Source organism: Amphiura filiformis, chromosome 5, assembly GCF_039555335.1.
Source record: "Amphiura filiformis chromosome 5, Afil_fr2py, whole genome shotgun sequence".
Classification (NCBI taxonomy): domain Eukaryota; kingdom Metazoa; phylum Echinodermata; class Ophiuroidea; order Amphilepidida; family Amphiuridae; genus Amphiura; species Amphiura filiformis.
The window spans coordinates 7,004,770-7,019,498 of record NC_092632.1 but is presented as its reverse complement, the minus strand read 5'-3'; the positions used below and the strand labels follow the sequence as shown (position 1 = coordinate 7,019,498).

Here is a 14,729-nt window from a genome sequence, read left to right as displayed (position 1 = left end):
CCATGCATATTTCATGTATTTGGAAATCTTCACTCTGTTTTGGAAACAAATGACGGTAATACATTGTATCTTCTTTAACTTAGCCGTATAAGTACACACTGCAAATTATCGGCAGTGATTTGTTTGAAATGTCATGCAATAAGTCATGTTTTGCACACATGAATTGGCTGGTGAGTATGGAATTGCAGTAGTTGTCAACTTTTGAGATCGGTGAGACCAAGCAGAAAGAGTCATGTGAATCATAAAGCTTCAAAGAAACAATAAACGGACTAGATACTTTCTGCCCATGGAAGAATTCATAGAATGTAATAATGAACTTTTATTTATATTTTTTTATTCATTTACTTTTTTGAACATTTGAGACTTTGCACCATTGTAATGTATGGGGATCTCTTCAAACAGGTTTAGATTAGATTGAACGATGCAATCAAAGATTATGAGAAGCTAGGCTGACAATGTTGAATATCAGTGAATTTCATTGTTAAGATTGCTACGACATACTGGCTTCATAACACACCCAGTAAGATTCCTTTGTTCCCATTTTCATCATCATGAATAGGTAAGTATGAAAATTAAAACCAATGAGACCACAGACTAAAGCGCTATTATGTAAGCTTATGCGCAACTCCGGTAATTATAACATGATTGATTATCTGAAAATCCAATTTTAAAATTTCGTAAAGGTATTTCCAGAATAGATCATCAGTTTGAATGTATGCTGTTGAGAACTAAGTATCGGCGTCGGGAGGATGTGCTTGTGGGATTGTGACGAAATTATAACAAACCTTGTGTTTGCTTCACTCGGTAGGAGAGGTATTTTCCATATGCACAAAGAAAGTCATTGAATTTTTTTATTTCATGTACTACATTTATTATTATTATTTGTGGCCCATGGATTACATGTGCACTTGCACATATGGGTGTTCTGCTGTTGCATCCCAGGTTGGATGCGTTGAATTGGGCTTTCAGTGGAAGCGCATGCTCGTGTATGATTTTGCAATATATAGATAGGTTTGCCACAATTTCCTTAAAAAAGTCAGCAATTTAAATGTAAAAGTCTTTGAATAATCTCTTAAATTGCTCTTAATGGAAAAAAATGTATAGTCCCAGCATTAAGCAGAATCAATTTAAGTGACCGACCCTGGATTGAATTTTGCTTAGACCAGGTCATGCCACTAGTACATGCAAAGAACATGCGCAGTACAATATGAGTGTAGGTTTGTTGTATACAACCGTACATCGTACCATTACATGTCATCTGTGTTTGTGTTGCAGTCTAAAAGCACTGGGTTGGTGACACTTTGCCACAGGTGTTGGCATGCCCGGATTTAGCGCAGCCAGCCTGTGCCCCTCCTTTTGGCGGATCCCAAAAAATAAAAAAAGAAGATTGCAAACACAGTTTTGGACCCATTAAAATAACATTTTGGACCCATCAGATTTGGCTTTACAAAGGTCAAAATGGATCCAGAAAAAAAATCTTAACACTCCCAAGATTGAATTGGTTTGTGTTGTTTGCATGAGCTTATAATTTTACTGATTATACCGCTGAGTGAGGCCTTAATATGCCAGGCCTATATTATATACATACTTTGAACAGATCAGCACGACAAGCAGCTAACTGTTTAACTTGGTTTAAACTTGTACATTTATCAGCATAATTATACAGACTCATAGATTGCCCAATTGGATAATTGCAAACTAATTACTAAGCCCAAATTACTAGATAATTCAAGCTTGTATTATCATGTACCATCTTGTGTCAGGGAGGAATGTCAAATTCCCTGAATATGTACATTTAGGGACTTCTTATCAACTTATTATGAACACAAGGAGAGAATTGTACCAGTTAGTTGCCAATTAAAATAACACTAATATATTGCATAGTGTGTTCAACTTACCTTGCTTACTTCAGACGTTGACCTCAAGAAAAGGTCAACAAATATTTATATTAATATAATAAGTAAATAAATAAATAGTAGCTGGTTGAAATGATTAACATATTTCATGAAAAGAAACTATTAATATATTTTTTATTGTATTTAATTGTTTTGTTTATTGACTAAAATATATTGTCCAGTGATGGTGGGGTTGGGGTATCAATAACACATACAATGTTTGCGTTTTACAAAAATATTTACACCTTGCTGCAAAGTGGCATGTGATAGATCAAGACCCAATACATTTCCATTACATTTATGCAAGTTGAAATTTGATATCTAAATTTAATAAATTAAAATGGATATTTTGGTTATATGCTCAATTGTCAAGTTGTGTTAGTTTTGTTGAAGACTTAAATTTGTTGAAGCCTTAATTCCTATTTCCCACGGAATGGAATGACATAAACAGATTTAGTTGTTTTGTTTTGTTTGTCAAGAAATATGATATTGGGGCCCAGGGATATGCCCGTATGTAACAATTTGTAAATAACATACCGTAAAACCTCGTCTACAAGCATATACAGTGTTTTTGATGAAAGCTAACTTAATACAAAAGAAGCGTAAATATGCCAATACAGTAGATTGGTATTACAATAATACTTGTTTGTATATGCTTGATCTGTAACTTATTTACTCAAACACCATAATGGCGCCTGGAATAATTTAGTTTTCACCAGAAGCACTCTATATGCTTGTAGACGAGGTTTTACGGCATTAGTCCAGAGTTTCCTATTAATCATATAGTGTTGAGACCCCTTGGTATATGAAATTGGTCATCCCACATGACTATTATGCAGAGACAGTACAGACATTTGGGTCATCCTCATTATAAAATTCCACAGATTAAACTCCATTAGGTATTAGAGCTTGTTTTTCCCTTTCATTTACACAATGCACAACAAACAGAAATTGTCGGCTTCATATTTGAAATTAGCCGTCCTAAATGAATGGACGGGTCTTTGGCTAACACCTAGGTGCGTTTTGTAGCGTGTCCATGTCAGCTGAAGCAGCAAATTCACTTTTTATTCCTTTTTTTTTTTTTTTTTTTTACCTTTTTGCTGTAAAATCATGAAATTCTGTGTGACAAATTTGGAAGAAAAGTTACTGGATTCGATACTCGCATTTGTTTAGGTATAAAACAATTGATATTTGTACTTCAATTGTGTAAATCAACCACAATTTTATGCAGTGTACTTTTGAACACTCAAAAATGACATCTAAGAAAAATAATAATAATCTTTATAAAAAAACCTCATTCCGCATTCGCTTTTTGAAACTGCCATGGGCTTTGAGACATAGCATTATTTTTTTTAGCCTTATTACCGGTAATTGGTTTTTGAACTTTTAAATTAAAAATTAATTAATTCTAAGACTTGAACAATACATACAGCTGAATGTGTGTATTTACCAATATTTTCATAATCTATTCAATAACTACATTTTGCCCAAGTTGTCACTTAAGGGTATTCTTGCACTAGTCAAGTTTATTTTAAAATCAAGAAGTTATAAGCAAGAACATAATGAGTAAATTGATACATATCCATTATAATAAAAAAAAATAATGCTTCTGATGTGGAGGCACGTATAACCCTGACATCTTGTTTTTGCTTTTCTTACTTCAAGGGGAAATTGTCATTTGAGGATAAATGCTTTGGTAGTTATGTTAAGAAACCTACTAACTATACAAATTCAATTAAGATACCTATGTTGTTGTTCTGCTCCTATGTCTAACCCTACTTCTCCATTGTACCTGTGATATTTGTATTCTTCAGAGCAACTTGATGGTGTTCGTTCATACGGCAAGCGCAAGCACTCCCAGGGTGACGTGCCAGCACAGAGCTTTGAAGAGTACTTCAGCTTCAATGAGGGCAACCAAGCAGAGCTCAAACCTGGAGAGAAAAGGGTAAGTCACATATTTCACCCTTATAAAACATGTTTTTTTTTTTATCGTTTGCGGAACTTAGCAGAAGACATGGCATTTTTTCCCCAGTTTTTTCTTCATGTTGAGAGAATTGTTTAATACTTTTTATTATGTAAATGTGCTTGCACAAAACAATGAGAGTACCAAGTACTTGATATCGATGTGAAGAGCATCACGATGTTGCTGTCGCTAAGAACAAGATCATTCCAACAAGACACGGCTCAATATTGGTTGTCATCACCAGTTTGGTTGCTACACCTGTTTGAAGAAATTGCATATTCCTCGTAAGGGTGTGCATGTTTTTTCTCACCTTGAAACAAAGCTAGATATAACCTTCATGGTAAAGAAGGAAAAGGTATGCTTATTGTTACGTTTTGATTTTTTTTTTTCAAACTTTTGATAAATGTACAATGTAAAAGACACTATGTCATAGTGTCTGAAGAACGATATTGGCATAAACATGCGGTATACAGTCAATGTAAAGCTCTGTATCACTTGGGCTTATAAAGTGGTCCACAATTCCAGTTGAACTGTTGCATTGTTTGTGGTTTGCCCCTTATAAAGGTTGATGCGGTTTGCCCTATGGGCGAATGTGTTTTACAAGGTTTTAGAAAATGCTAAAAATGATTTCAACCATAATGAGTATGTAGGACATTGGGGAGCGGGTTAGCGTAGTAGTTCTGCCCTCACTTTGCACCATTGAGGTCCAGGGTTTTGAGCTTGGCAGTTCACACTCTCACTTTATGTGCATTGGTTTCCAGTCCATAATCACTCTCACATGTTTTCCCCAGGTAAATAATATTCTGCCTGTATTGAATGTGATCAAATAAAGCAGGCCTCAAAGGTCAAATACCCGCAAAAGTAGACAAGGACCTGTGATTTTAATTCCAAAGATTTGAGCAAGCACAGTGTAGAGAAAAACATTGTGTTGAAATAGCTTCTGAATTAGTCAGTCAATGCATTGTTCATGCATCCATGCCAGGGCTGACTACAACCCTAAAATTTCATATGCTATACAGAATTCATCCTAACATATTCCCCTGGAATAAATTGGACTTCTTCTGAACATAATTTTTGTTGAATGGCTTCATTTATTAGCTTTTTCACCCTTTATTTTGAGGATTTATTACACTGATTTACGATCAAATCGGCAACAGTGCAAGTGGCTTAAACTTATTTTCAAGTGAAGTTGCAATTTCTCTTCCTGGTTTGTGATCTCTCTACTCCACACCGGGTGGTCTTGAGATAAACACGAGTGCAAAGGTGTGGTTAAAAGAGATCACTAATTGCAAGCTTGAATGTCAAGATGGAATCATGGAAATCCCAGGGGGAAATCCCCAATGATCTCCTCCCAGAAAAGTATTTTATTGATTCTGCTATGGGACCCTTGGAAATAAGCAAGGACCCTTTGAATTTTAGAGGCAAGGGTCCAGTGGACTCTTTTTTTCCTTATTTCAAGGCCTGAAATAAAGGTATTGGAATATGACACAAATGGTCTGAGTATTAAAAAAGGTGCAGCTGGATTATCTCAAGCGCATAGGGCTTTCAAAGTATTCTATGTCATAGACTAATAGATAGAAACAGATAGAGCTGTAACAGGCAAACTCCTTGTGCTTTGTATGTGAGGAGAATTCTCGCATATTCATGACGACCGAGCATTCTATTGCCCTTGTCTAAAAAAAGTTCTGCACAGCATTGCGTGCTTTTACATGAAAGATATCAAGACTGAACTTTGAAAAATGTGCCATAACAGACACTGAGTGGGCATAGCATTTTCTTATCTTGTACTTCATGGCACGATCAGCCCTCATTAAAGGATGATGTTGGACTTTGCCTCTTGGGGCGATATCTGTATGTTATTGATCTATGCTCCATGACAACCTTAAGCAAGGTCGCCATCTCAGATGTCATGATGGACTCATTCCATTCCCTGGCCGATGAGGTTTAGAGAATAAAGATATTCTTTGTAGCTACTGGAGTGCATCTATCGTCTCATATAACACGGGCTATATGAGATACTAGATGCACGACAGCAGCCAAAAACAATACCTTTATTCTCATTATTAAACACTTCAATTCAAATAAATATATTAATCATAAGTATACCAAATTGTAATCAATTTAAATCCTACATTTTACAAGGAATCACAGAGGGCTTAGAATCGATCAGTCCCGTTGTTGCTATGCACCTCCGTTTGGTTTAAATAGCGCGTACGAGTATCTCGTCGACACATACACGCTAAAGAATTGAGAAAGGCACCTGACTCATTAAACTACTTTTGGAAATTAATACCTCATGAACATCTTGAGATGAAATGCAGGCATGATTAACGGGAATGATGCAGTTCCTCTTTTGACTACTATTGATTTTAACGACCTAATGTTAAATGCATCCTAATTTTTGAGCTGGAAATATGTTTAATCAATTCCTTTTAGTTTTACGGTCTTTTTGCATCACTTTTGAATGATCGATTGACTGAGATTTGTGTGTGTGTGTTTGTTTGTGTTTTTGTAATTATTATTTTAAGGGTTTTTCATTGACAATTGCACCATTATACATGTAGTAAATAGTAAAACGTGTGTCATATTTATTATTAAAAATATAACAAAAAAATAATAAAAAGGGATAATTAGATTTTGTGTACACAATATTTTTTAACTTCTCCATCAAACTTCAATAGGCCATTTCATGTCTATTTCATAAAACATATCAAATAACTTAATATGCAAGATAAGCTATCACTGTGTCAACTGCTTATACAATCATGGTTTCTGAATTAAAAGCTTCACTCATGCGATAATTTAAGTATGACTTTTTATGAATTTTTTAGTGTTCTGGAACTAACTGAACCAATTTCATATTATAAGATTGTACATTATAGCTTAGCAGCTAGACCTACCACAACATAACACAATTTGTGATACGATTTGATCCAATCAGTAATTCTTAGGCTAACTTAGCAGCTAGACCTACCACAACATAACACAATTTGTGATACGATTTGATCCAATCAGTAATTCTTAGGCTAACTTAGCAGCTAGACCTACCACAACATAACACAATTTGTGATACGATTTGATCCAATCAGCAATTCTTAGGCTAACTTAGCAGCTAGACCTACCACAACATAACACAATTTGTGATACGATTTGATCCAATCAGTAATTCTTAGGCTAACTTAGCAGCTAGACCTACCACAACATAACACAATTTGTGATACGATTTGATCCAATCAGTAATTCTTAGGCTAACTTAGCAGCTAGACCTACCACAACATAACACAATTTGTGATACGATTTGATCCAATCAGTAATTCTTAGGCTAACTTAGCAGCTAGACCTACCACAACATAACACAATTTGTGATACGATTTGATCCAATCAGACTAAAGTTAGCAATGATGAAATTGAGATACAGGAGCCAAAAACATACGAAATTGACATTACAAAAGTTCACAACTTTGCAACCAATTATATATGTCAGTTTTAGTAAGCTTACCTGCTGTGCAACTCTATAATGGTAAAAACTCCATTTTCAAATGGCTGACTTTGATCTGATTAAATCAGAGCATGTTGTGTGTGGCCACATTATACTGAATATGTTGTCATTTTCGTGAGGGTTGTATGTTTGTGAATTTCGCAAGTGGACGTGCAGGCACAAAAAAAATATTCAAAAATACAGTTTTTATATAAAATTACTTGACATATTCTGCAAAATAAACAGCTAGTTCCAAAACACACAATTTCCACAAAAAAACCCTGAAATGGCGAAGGAATTCTGTACGTAAAAATAACAGTGAATGCAGTACTTTTAAGAACAAAAGAGTGTAACATACTTTGCAACAAATAATTAAAAGTAGAGGCCCAGATGTTCGCACACCACAAACAACTCAATTGTATTTGGCTTAAAATGGTTTTGTCGTACTTTCTAAATCAAGAATTCTAAATACTGTTTCCATGCAGCATGCTTTTTTTTCTTTGGTCAATTCTATATTCAGGGGGTGAAAGAAACCGGTGACTGCATGGTGCAAAAATTGGTTCTGTATATAAAGGGTCACCAAAACAAGGTCCATATTAGGCACCTGTAATTCATTACATAATGATTAAGTATCCTGTATTTTTGTACAGGTCTTGTTATCAATTCAGGGGCTTATTAGCTACACGATATCAGTAGTTTATTGTGTAGGTAGGAATCTGGAGTTCAGTAATACTTTTATTGTTAATTCTGTACCTTATTTCATTAAACTTATTTGGCTATAATTTTTCAACCTCCAAGATCATTTGGAAATTATTGTAATAATCAATACTACTGTGCGTAAAGTAATTTAGTCTCCACGGCAGCCAGTTTGGTTCCGCTCCCTCCACACAAACAGTCTGCCAATGATAACGAACTGGTCCTTTTTGATTGGCTAACGGTTTTCTAACAACGTCATCCAGCTTAACGTCAAACAAGGCTTTCAATTGTTCGATCGGCTAGACGGCTACTTCATATTCATGAGCAATTTTAACCCGGAAGTAAGCACTTGCGAGATTGCATCGCTCGCCAGCTGACTGAGGTCAATCAAGTTCCCGGTATGTACAGCTGGAAGTGGATGTACGTGTAGTCAATCAGAAACGGCGTTATAAGTGGCCATTGGCAGACTGTTTGTGTGGAGGGAGCGTAACCAAACTGGCTGCGGAGGAGACTAAAAGTAATTAAGTAATTTAAAAAGATGTGCATTTGATATTTATTATTCATGCATGTGTAGCACACTCTAACCAGGTCACAACCAGTTAAAGAAATTCAAACGTTAGTGCCAAGGCAAATAGATTATAGATTTAAACTTCGTTTCCACATACCATTTCTAACTTTTTTTTGTCAAATCTTTATTTTCAGGTTCGTTGGGCTGACTTTGAAGAGCGCAAAGACCAGATGAAAAAGCGAGCACTAGGTTTTGTGATGGGAACAACAGCTTCTGACTGGGCGAAGATCACAGATGATAACTTTGCTGACAAAGCTCTAAATAGAACTAAATATTTCTAGAGGTGATACCCAGTCATTTGTAACTTGTAAGTGGTGAGTAATGTAGTTAACGCATTATAATGGGTGGTGCCTTTTAAAAAAACATTCAGAAAAATATGATTGGGTGAAATTTCAGAAAGGGTATCACACTTTGAAAAGAGGAAAATACAAAACAACAGCTCACCACCCATGGAGGATGTTTAGAATACATATGTATATTTTTGGGTAGATAAGGCAAATAAATAACCCACAAATATAGCATTATTTCCTATTATTTCTTAGTAATTGGGAAAGCAAACTTTTCCTCTATACATTGGTTTCCTTCAAGTTGGATTGATGTCAATCAGGGTTGTCACTACACCGGATGGGGCCGTCCGGCACTCACAAAAATATATATATATATATTTTTTTTTTGTACATTTCCGGAAGTGGATGATGATATTTCATCATAAAAAGAGCAAGAAAATTTTTTAGGGGGGTAGTACCCTCAAAGCCTATTCCCTGATCCCAAGCGTTCGCGCCTTTAATATTTTAACCAGTACTTTTTTGGTCCTGGCGACAACCCTGATGTCAATGCTTTTGTGCAGTATGTCACTACCAAACTTGAAATGAACCAAATTTTATATGCCAAAATTCCCTGTAAGCATCTTCATGGATTGCACATTTTTCCAGGCATGCCTAGGAAGATATTTTGTTACTGTTTTGTTTTCTGTATGAATCATCACTTGCAGCTGCTATGTATAAAAATGAGAACCAACCAAGGATATTGGTTGAATGATATTCAAATTAGCATGTGTGTTTGTACATATTGATTTCCAAAAATAATGCTCTTATATTTTGGAATTATGTTATGGTTGTTTCGTTTTCTTTTCACTTTCCTATTAATGTGATATGAAATGCAGGTAAGCACTGCATCACTTGCACCAGTTATGTGATGTTGTATTCTAATGGGTTATGTATTATATTTGTTTTACTGGAAGATTTATATTGATTCAAAGTTAAAAACTTATTCTGATATAGACGAAAAATCAGATTCACTGGGGAGCTAAAAAAAAAAAGAATACCTTGACAGATTAGAATGAATCATCCCATGAGGGAAGGGGGACCAGCCATTCTCTGTCCATTTTTCAATGAAATTTTACTAAATTTCACTTTGATTGGGGTACCTGAGCACCTCTGATATTACACCAGTGACCTCCTGCATTTTTCTGCAAAGGCTTGAAATGATTGATAATTGGCATCTTCTTGTATTAGTGACATTGGTTTGCATGTGTAGCACTTTGAATCGGGAGGTCTGCTAATTTCCCCTTCATTGGCAAATTCACCCTAGAAGTACATTAGTTATGTAACCGGAGTAATTACCATTGCAATGGTGTATCGTCCTGCACTAGACGTTATGCCATTAAACTGCATTGCACATAGCTTATCAAAGAACAGCAATAAAGACCTGGATAATAATTCTATAGAATATTTATATTATGCTGATCACTCATACCTGTAAGTTAAATGTCTTTGAAAAGAGCGGTATTGTATTCAATCTATGATTGCAGACATATACAAGTCATGAGTGCAACCTGCTTATAGTGCAGGGCGATATATTCTCAGATAGTGTGCACCAATTGCTATTGTAATTAATCCAGTTAAGTAACTACTTCTACTGCAATTAGCAAACATGTCGGAATAGAGTAACCTCTTTGGAGACAGCAAGAACAAGTAACATAACTGATTTCATTCACTTGATGTTGTCAATTATGTTAACATTGTTTGCCCGAATCATTCAGCTACCATGTTATAAAGTTCAAATTGTTAGAAACCATAATTTATGTACTAGTATAATAATATTGAATTTTGATGCTGGCCATAGAATTAGACCAGATTAGGATACGACCATGTTGAAATGTTGCTCGTCATGCTCATGGGATGAAAATAGTACACACTGTGGTTTGTTTCGCAATATGGTCCCTGAACTTTTAATTTTAGCGAATGCTGGTTTGTGGCCTGTATGGAAAGTGAAAGTGCAGGCAGCATGTTGAGCAAAACATGCCAAATCTGATTTTAAGATACAAATTATAGTTCAATAATTAAAATACAGAAGTATGTTGTTTTGCTTTAATAAGGTAACATTAAACAGCATTGCACTAAGGGCTCTATAAAGTCTCGCTTCACAATATCCCTTATTCTGTCATTCAAGCACATCTGTTTTTAATTTTTTTATTCACAACCTTCCATCAACATTTTGATTAGCATTTTTGTGATTTATCTATATTACAGGTCTGCATTACAGTACAAGAGGATCATGTTAACATCAGCTGAATCCTGATGGAGTATATCAGGAAATGTATTGGAGAATATGACTAGAGTAAAATGGAACACAAAACCACAGCTGAGACTTCAAAAACAACGGAAGCTTATGCCTCATTCTGCCTACTGGAGTCGGTGACCTCCACACTTTTGTCATACTGGTTCTGAGAATACCTATTCCGCCATGCTTGCATACTGCTCATAAAAGGGGAATTTTATGTACTTCTGCATAATTTTGCCATGTGTAAAGTTGTACTTTTGCCATTTACCAGAAACAATTTCATTCAAAAATCTAAAAGCTTAGTGCTGCATTCTGCCTTGAATTTTGACTAAGTCAACTTTGCTAAAAGCATGTGAAGCCCAAGTTTCTCAAAAGCTTTGAAATACAGATGCAGTCTTAAAAAAACAAATATAGTGTGATTCTGGCCTGTACTGAACAGTGTTAGAGCTACACTGTTTTGATTCCCAAGCATGGCAATTAAATATGGCAGATTTTGATTCCTCATAGCAGTATACAGTAGGTTGTATGCCTTCTCTCTTATTAAACTCTATGATTCTAGCCTATGTAATGAGCCAGGTTGGGGAATGAATCAAGTACATGCTTACATGCCTGGTTTGTGCTCTATCAAGTTCTTAAAATGACCAGTAACCCTCTGCTTTGCATGAACCATCTTTGTATATGTACACAGTCAACAGTCCAATGGGTTCACTTACATGTTCAGCCTTTCTACCATTTAACCTATTTGTTTTGTCAGCTAATCAGAAAGTATGGATTATGGTATGTGGTTTTCCTGAATAGATAACATTTTGTTTGGATAGATTTGGTTGACGATGTAAAAGGTTTATTCTGGAAACCAATTAAAATACCAATTATGGTATAGGTTTGTGGAAATGTAAACAGCAGCTTCATGGGATGTTGCAGGGGAAATGGGGATTAATTGTTTCTATGAAAAAAGTGGTGAATATGATGATTGGAGGGGACCTGATGGCTGATTTTGTACTGAGTGATGGAACCTTGTGACATTAGAGTGTGTGGGCTCATTGATTTGAGGAAGGTAAAAAGGTATCTCTTGTGTGAATGAATGGCAACAAATATGGATTGAAACTTGTCATAAAGTCCATTAAATATGTGCCTCTTTGTCAGACACTGTTATTACATATAGTAAGATGATGATGGTGTTATTGTTCAAAATAATGTGAATATTTGCTGTAAATTTCAAGAATTTCAAGGTTACAGTATGAATGTTGTATTATACAAGCTGTTGCCACAATAGAGTGACGAGTCACTGGGAATGCTTCTGCAAACGCTACCAGTGATCTTCACCCCGATCAGGTGTTGTGAGCGATGCAATTGCGTCAACTTAACTGCTAACAATTATTCAGTTGCTAGTATACTAGCAAGTAGGTCTGTATAAATTAAATTGTTTTGACAGAGCAACCTGCTAGAAACTTCTTTGTATAATATAATTATTAAGTATTGTCAGAATACCTTCAAGCCATATTGTAACATTTGCCGAGGAGGATGCCTGAATGTTTTTCAAACTTCTGATTTTTACACATTTGTAATGGACTTTAGTAAACTAAAAAAAATCAAGGCTTTAGGTGCTTTAGTTGCGAATTGTGACATGCATTGGCAACATGTGCACTGGTATTAAATTGCAATTTTCTTTTGTTTTGCCTTTGGTCAAAATTAAAGGCAACATATCTGACAGTGAAATCTAACATTTTGTTGAAAAGGAATGCAATTCTATTTCTTATGGAAATGTTACAATATGGCTTTAAATGTTGAGAAACTTGTTGTTGATATAAGTAGTATTATAAGTGTTGCCTATTTTGTACTGCATTTGTTCCATGTGCACTATGATGTATATAATTCATTCATGATGTATCAGGCTTGTTTAGATTTCAAATGGTCCGATTTATTTTTCTGCACTTATTAAGAGTGAGAGGTAAATATGCATTAAACGTTTGCTCACCACTTCCATATATCAGAAAGTGAAATAATACTAAACTATTCATGCAAATTCTCTTTGTGGCTACAGAAATGTCCAATTTTCATAAGCTTTGTCCAATTAAATAGGCTTATACAACAGTACCTTGTGGAGAACTCGCATTAAAAATTCCAAACCACACTTTTTAAAAAATAATGGTAAATTCCAAGTCATAGAATTGAACAATGCATAATTCCGATTTGGAAATTGTAGAGAAATGTGCGACATCTCTTAGTTTTTGAATACTCATGGAATAATAGTAGACCTGAATTTATTTCCACTCTTCTCTGGAGTGTAGATAATTATGATAAAAAACAAATACTAGTTACAGTTGCAAATCAAGTGTGATCGATTAAAATCACCAACTACTTTTCTTTGATTACATGTTGATGTATAATTAAGCTACAATTGGACCAAAGAGATTAAACTAGAGAGTCTGGATTCTGCAGTGTTTGCACAATGCTCGTAGAGAGCAAAATGGTGTATCTCTTGATTATGTTTCCTTGCAAGCTTGCAATTTAAAGCACATTTTTGTGTTTGTGTGAAATGCATTTTTGAGATCATGCACCAACCAAGTTTAAAGATACCTACATGTAATGGTGTAAGGCACATGGGTAGCTAGAGTCTAGTCTCTCGGGTCTAATCTTAAGGGTGCTGATTAAAAGTGGTGCAGCAATCTTGATCCTAGTGGATGTGTAAAAGGTCATATCTTCAGGAAATAATACACATACAGGGCATGTTCTAGTACTATTAGGCTAATCAATTCCATGAAGAGAGGAAAGCATGCACAATGTTGTTACTGGTGCCAGGTAAGGAAATGTGGGTTGTAATTGATGAAATCTGGTAGAGTAAGGATTGACCTGTCATGTGTTATTTATAGTAAGTAAACTGTGTTATTGTACAAGGTTCTTAAGGTAATATAGGAAATTGGACAGCATTTGGGGGAAATCCCCTTTTCTATATTTCTAACTTTTGAGGGTGTTATTTTTGCTAGTATTGTAAGACCACACAGGTGAGACAGCAAACTGAAAATACTGGCAGTATTTAATTCAGTTCGCACCAGAGCAGAAAATCTTCTTTTTAAATTATTATTTAAATGAGGGCTGGCTATTTTACAAAAAGTATCCTTTGTGTGTACTTTCTCTATTGAATTCTTTCTATTTTGGTGGGGGAGGCTATTTTGTGAAATTTGAGGAAATCACATTTTAGCCCCTGTGTAATTTGAGCCCTGGTCATGCTGGTTAGGACTTGCATCTGTAGATGATTAACTATCTATCAAATTCAACCAAGGCTGATACAAAATATAACATCCTCAAAGTCATTGTTTCTTTCTCCAACTCCGGTTTGGGCAAAATATCTCATCTCAAGATATGCTTAAGGTCAACAAAATTCTGCCAAATCAACCAGCTGAGTATTGCAGGTATCTAACATTTTGACAAATAGGCTAAACTGTAGCTAGAGGTCGTTCACTAAAGCCAATTTCGGGGAAACTTCATCCAGGGAGTGTGTTGACGAGGCATGTTTCCATAATGTTATTCTTTTTCATCTATATACTGCAAAAGGTCATGCATGTATGT

The 14,729-nt window shown here is 35.3% G+C and overlaps 1 protein-coding gene across 1 annotated transcript in view; it reads left to right on the top strand.

The window, feature by feature from the left end:
- Window positions 1–14,253, top strand: part of LOC140151760 (uncharacterized) — a 59,243-nt gene extending 44,990 nt beyond the window's left edge. Inside the window, 3 exon segments of the mRNA XM_072174097.1 lie at window positions 3,710–3,840; window positions 8,735–8,914; window positions 11,132–14,253. Of these exon segments, the coding sequence (XP_072030198.1) occupies window positions 3,710–3,840; window positions 8,735–8,881 (278 nt within the window). The 3' untranslated portion in view covers window positions 8,882–8,914; window positions 11,132–14,253.
- Window positions 14,254–14,729: the final 476 nt, after the last annotated feature.